Source organism: Lathyrus oleraceus, chromosome 5 (assembly GCF_024323335.1).
Source record: "Lathyrus oleraceus cultivar Zhongwan6 chromosome 5, CAAS_Psat_ZW6_1.0, whole genome shotgun sequence".
Classification (NCBI taxonomy): domain Eukaryota; kingdom Viridiplantae; phylum Streptophyta; class Magnoliopsida; order Fabales; family Fabaceae; genus Lathyrus; species Lathyrus oleraceus.
In genome coordinates, this window is record NC_066583.1 from 98,254,107 (window position 1) to 98,260,400 (window position 6,294).

The 6,294-nt window shown below is 36.6% G+C and overlaps 1 protein-coding gene across 2 annotated transcripts; it reads left to right on the top strand.

Moving 5' to 3' along the window:
• The first annotated feature begins 3,321 nt into the window (after nt 1-3,321).
• Nucleotides 3,322-6,012, top strand: LOC127087898 ((S)-coclaurine N-methyltransferase). Of its 2 annotated transcripts, none has more exons than XM_051028815.1 (8): nt 3,322-3,654; nt 3,755-3,863; nt 4,341-4,565; nt 4,722-4,821; nt 4,899-5,009; nt 5,132-5,215; nt 5,316-5,374; nt 5,484-6,012. In XM_051028815.1, exons 1-8 carry the CDS (start codon nt 3,468-3,470, stop codon nt 5,674-5,676), a joined length of 1,068 nt encoding a protein of 355 aa, XP_050884772.1. In that variant the 5' UTR covers nt 3,322-3,467; the 3' UTR covers nt 5,677-6,012. The 2 variants fall into 2 exon arrangements, with proteins under 2 accessions (XP_050884772.1, XP_050884773.1); XM_051028816.1 differs by having other exon boundaries at nt 5,462-5,665.
• Nucleotides 6,013-6,294: the final 282 nt, after the last annotated feature.

A 6,294-nucleotide genomic window follows, 5' to 3' on the forward strand; every position in this document is an offset into this window, starting at 1 on the left:
GACAACTTTTAGGCTCGAGTCAGTCTCCCTATTAGTTTATTTGCTTCCCTGGTCTCTGGTTAGGAGAGAGTTTCTCCCCTGTTAAGGGGAACTACGTCGCCCTGATTCTCATACCAGATGAGATACGTAGGCAGGAGGTCGAGCGAGATCTCTCCGGGCAACCTTTTCTTTTTTTGTGACAACTATTAGGCCCGAGTTCCAGACTCCCTATTAGTTTGTTGTTCACCCTTTTGTTTTTTGTGTATGTTCAACCTTTTGTTTCTTTTGACGTCTCAGCATCTCTTTGTGTTTGTGTGACAGCTATTAGGCTCGAGTTCCAAATTCCCTATCAGCTTGTCAATCTGATAACCTTTTGCTTTGATGTTTGCTGGTTAGCGTGTGTGTGTTTGGAGTCGGATATAAGTCCATGTATTGGCATTCTGTTTCCTTGTTTATGTTGTTTGTTTGGAGTCGGATGTAAGTCCATGTATTGGCATTCTGTTTCCTTTTTGTTTGTTTGGAGTCGGATGTAAGTCCATGTATTGGCATTTCGTTTCCTGTTGAGTGTTTCTTTTGACGTCTCAGCGTCTCTTTTCGGTGTTTTGTTTCGGCGTGCGTTAGCCGAACTACGAGTGTTCTGATTCTTCTCTGGATAGAGAAGATACGTAGGCATAGGATGCGATGTCCTAGCGAGCATGTTTCCCATTCCCCGAACTACGTTGACTCTGATGTTTGTTTCTGACAAACTACGTAGGCCCAGGATGCGACATCCTGCCGAGTCCACTTCCTCCGTTTTCCTTCGCCTGTTTTATTATTCCAGTGTGTGCATTTTTTTGAGCAGTTTATTAGCAACCTTATTCTATTCTTTTGAGCGTGGATCCCGTCGAGTACGACGGACGTGAGGGGTGCTAATACCTTCCCCTTGCGTAACCGACTCCCGTACCTTGCAATCTCTGGTCGTAAGACCATTCCTTTCCCTTTCTTAGGTTAGTCCTGCGCTCCCTTTCCGTCATAGGATGAATAGCGTCGGTGACGGCTCTGTAAACATGTTTTTTTCCGCCGGTTGTTTTTCGCGTTGCGACACATGGTAGTTTTCCATTTTTTGTCTCGCAGCGCCTCTTCAAGGTTAATGTTTTCAGTATCTGCCAAAAGATATACAAGGTGTACCTCTTCTGTCGTATCATACAAATCTTGTAGACTTCGCATTTTGGGTTGTAGAGGTTCATTTTCATTGTCAGAATCTTCAAGTTTTGTTGAAATGCTTGTTGGTACAACGACTGTTGGTTCTCCAACTTCGACGATAACTTCTGTCGAATTATTCCAGTCCCATTTGCTCGCTTCGTTTATTCGAACGACTCTACTCACTATCACCTTCTTGCTTATGGGATCAAATAACTTGCACCCTTTTGTCTTCTCATCGTACCCAATGAATATGTACTTATGAATTTTGTCTTCAAGCTTCGTTCTTCGTTGATCTGGTACGTGTGCATAAGCCACACTACCAAATACTTTGAGATGAGAAACTGTTGGCTTTTGTCCGCTCCATGCTTCTTGTGGTGTTTGATCTTCTAACTTCGAATGTGGCCATCGATTCTGAACATAAATGGCATATTGTACAACTTCTACCCAGAATTCCTTCGACATGTTCTTTCTCTTAAGCATTGATCAAATTATGTCGCGAACTGTTCGATTCTTCCTTTCAGCCACACCGTTTTGTTTAGGTGAATATGATGCAGTTAGAAATCTCCTTATGCCCTGCTCTTCACAATACTTCATAAAGGATGTCGAAGTATACTCACCACATATGTCAGATCGAACGACTTTGATGTGTCTGACAGTTGTCTTATCCACCATTACTTTGAACTTTTTGAACACCTCGAATGCTTCAGATTTTTCTTTCAAGAAATAAACCCAGGTCTTTCGTGAGAAATCGTCGATAAAGGAAATGAAGTACCTTTTGCCACTGAAAGATTCTGAAGTGGTTGACCCACATATGTCGGTATGAATCAGTTCGAGAATATGTTTATCTTGATATTCTGCCTTCTTTTGAAATGAGGTTCTTATTTGTTTGCTAAGCACACATTCTTCACGAAACTTTCCTTCATAGTCCATGTCTGGTAGCCCGTGCACCATGTTCCTCTTTACTAACCTTCTCAGACCAGCATGATGTAGATGACCAAAACGTAGATGCCACAACGACGCTTTATGTTTTTGGAGATGGCTTGACCATAGATCCAACATAAAGTCCTCGTACACCAACATCATATACATTGAGTTGCTTGAATCTTTAAATTAGAACTTCCGCGACAACCGGGCTGATGGTATTAACGTCAACTTTTTAAGAAAAGGGATGCTAGAACCTGCTCACAAGAAATCAAACCAATATAGCACAACAACATATCAAAGTTTGTGAGATATGAGATATGAGGTGTGATTTTCTTCGAAGTGATAATCTCACTCACTACATGAAGTTAATGAAAGAAGGGGGTTCAAATTTGTTTACCGTAAAAAGAGAAGATATGAGGTAAGAGAAGAGATGAGGTTAAGGGAGGGAAGAGAGAGTGACAAAAATAAGGAGATAAAAAATGGGGTAAGGAAGGGAAAAAGAGAGTGATGGAAATAGTGAGTTTGTTTCGAAGTAGAATGTGTCCATTTGTTAAACGAAAAAGAGAGAGAAGAGAAAACTTGGAGAGAGAGAAGTATGGAAAGGTGAAAGGAAAGATAGAGAGAGAAGAAATGATAAATATGTGTTTGAAGAGAGGGAGAAAGTTTCAAAATGAAACCGTGAGAGAAATGAGAGGGAAAATAAAAGTGAAGTTGATTTAGTGATTCCAAATGTCAATTTAGAATTGATGGTAGAGTGTGAAAACTTAACACTTGGCATGATATAATAGGATAATGGGATAAATAAATGGTAATATTTGTTGATTACATAAACGAGCTTTTGATAATGTAAAATTTTAAAATAAAAAGAATAAATTAGTAACAGCATACAATTTTTTTTATGGGTAGATAGTAGATAGGAGAAGATAAGGTTTACTAAAGAAAATATATAAAAATTTAGTCTTCAGAAACCAAAACACAATTACAATAGCAACCAAGAATACACAATTTTGATCAACCAATAACATATCAATAAATTTGGTTGAATAGTTTTCTGATTTTATATTTCATTGTATAAGTAATAATTTTAACATTTACACTTAATAACTATCAATTAAGAGGAACAACTTATTCTAAAAAAACTGATAAACACAATTACAAAATGATATTATTTCTTATTTCTCAATAGTTATAAATTAATGTTATTTCTTACTATTTCACAATATAAAAGATAAAGTTTACTCAAAAAAAGAAAGAAAAAGATAAGTCTTCAGAAACCAAGACTACCACCCCGTGTCTCTGATCATTCTTACAGCAAAAACCTTACACAGACACAAAACAAGTGTAGTGTGTTGTGTTGTGGTGTTGCAACTTTGACGAAAAAGATGGAAGGGATGATGCAACTACCGTACAACACAACTGTGAAGCTCATGCTCAGTTCACTCGAACGTAACCTGCTTCCTGATGCCGTCATCAGAAGACTCTCACGCTTGCTTTTGGCCACTCGACTTCGCTCTTCTTACAAACCTTCTTCTGAACTTGAGCTCTCTGATCTTCTCCAATTTGCACAGTGTACTTCTCTTTCTTCTATTTTATTTTATGATTTTGTTATAGAGCATGATCTTGTTTCAATGTGTACTGTTTAATGTGATATGATCTGATAATCTTTCAGCCTTACAAGAGATGCCTATTGCAGTTAGTACTGATAAGCCAAAATCTCAACATTATGAATTACCAACCTCTTTCTTTAAGCTCGTTCTTGGAAACAATCTCAAATACAGGTACTTCTCAGCTTTTTTATTTATTTATCATCAAACATTTTCAATCATATAGGGTGTGTAACTCTCTACCACGACACTTGTCATTACGTTTAATTTATTCATTTTTGAATTGTCAGTATGAGTGTCGTGTTTCTGGTGTCCTTCATAGTGTAAGATGAATTGTAGGTAGTAGCCTTGCTAGTTGCTATAGCTCACTTTATAGAAGCTATAAGCTGTTTTCATAAGCTATTCTGAAAAGCTTATAGAAATAAGCTGAAGGCGGTTTATAGACGATAAGCTTAACTATGTCAATCCCAACAGATCTTGTTGTAAAGATTCTTTATAAACAAATCCTTTTGTGAAGTAAAATAGATGTATGAATGGGTGCAATTTGTTGGCAATGTCAAGTATTTGCCAAAAGAAAAGTAGTTAAATATGCAGATATAAGTTATAGCCTTATGGTTTGTGTAACATTGGTAAATGTATGAACTTGTGCAGTTCTGGTTATTTCTCTTCTGCCTCGAAGACCTTGGAAGATGCTGAAGAAGAAATGCTGAAACTGTATTGCGAGAGATCAAACCTGAAAGATGGTCATACAGTTCTTGACGTCGGATGCGGTTGGGGTTCGCTGACTTTATACATTGCCAAGAATTACAGTAATTCCAGGGTTACAGGAATCTGCAATTCCAACACTCAAAAAGCTTTTATCGAGGAGAAATGCATGTATGTTTCTTGATACTGTTGTCATTTTGCTTCAGGCTAGTTTCCGATTATTTAATCAAACAGATGAACCTTGTTGCATGACATCAATGTTTGGTTTGCAAAAAAAAATTATTGTATGATGATCAAAATCACTTTGTTGCATTTGCCTCTTGCCAGGGAGTTACAACTGCAAAATGTGGATATCATTGTTGCGGACATTAGCACATTAGAAATGGAAGCTTCTTACGACAGAATATTTTCCATAGGAATGTTTGAGGTTTGATTTTGTTTGTAAACTATCTGCATTGAAGCTGTGTTTCATTAAATTTGATTTGAGTTTTAACCTTGTCACAGCATATGAAGAACTATAAAGATCTTCTCAACAAGATATCTAAATGGATGAAAGAGGATGGTCTTTTATTCGTTCATCATTTCTGCCACAAAGCATTTGCCTACCACTTTGAGGTAAACTTCATATTCTGTCACTCATTTTTGCTTGTCATATTAGTCGATACCTTAATAATACTAATCGAGTTCTCAACAATACTAGTCATTTGATTACTGTTACTTGCTACTTATACATAAAGGACAAAAATGAAGATGATTGGATTACGCGATACTTCTTTACTGGAGGAACTATGCCTGCAGCAAATCTACTTCTTTATTTCCAAGTAAGCTTATATGACAGTTTGCACCAGCTTTGTTCTGTAATGCCTTTATATCGTCGTGATTTTGCTAACTTGTAATTGAATTATTTGGTGATGTGTAAAGGATGATGTTACTGTCGTCAAGCATTGGCTCGTAAATGGGAAACACTACGCGCAGACCAGGTTGGAATATGCTACACTGCCCAATAAGTCATGTTGCATCAATAGTTTATTTTGTTTACTAAATAAGTTCTAACTGCATTAGTGAAGCATAAACGAAATTATTTTGCAGTGAAGAGTGGCTCAAAAGAATGGATAAGAACATGGCTTCCATCAAGCCAATTATGGAATCAACATATGGCATAGATTCGGCTACTAAATGGACTGTCTACTGGAGAACATTTTTCATAGCTGTAGCAGAACTTTTTGGATTCAATAATGGTGAAGAATGGATGGTTGTACACTTTCTTTTCAAAAAGAAGTAAAGAAAGTCAAAATCACTACTCTCTTGATTTGTGAATTGAGTCTAGAAACGAGGCTTGGGAATGAATAATTATTGTTTTTATTGATAAATCAGTTTGATTTGGTTTTCTGCCTATTTTTTTTGTCAGAGAAGTCTTCTTCAGGAAAATAGATATCAGCAGAGATCAATAACAAAAGACATTTGTAGTTGAAACAAAAGGTGAATGTCCATTATTCTCACCATGATCTCTATATAGTTACATCATTTTATTATGTTATATTTCATTTCATCCACTTATTTTAGCATTTAATGTCCATTACATTTAATTTGTTAATGCATACTAACTCACTTTGATTCATGTTTATGTCCACATGTGCCTTTGAGATGCAAGTACACTCCAAATTACCAATGCCTTTTATTTCATACAATTGACTTGTATTGTGTGAGGGTATCATGTCACTTGTATGTTTTAGGAATGGTATATGGTTTGTAATTTGACTAATATCTCCATTCCCCACTTGTATTATATGGCTTCATCCTCCCATAGTGGGTCACATGTCCCCTCACCTCATGAAAGTCTAATAACTTAGGTTTATTTCTTTCATTAGTTCATCATGCATTCTAACTAAAAAGATAAAAA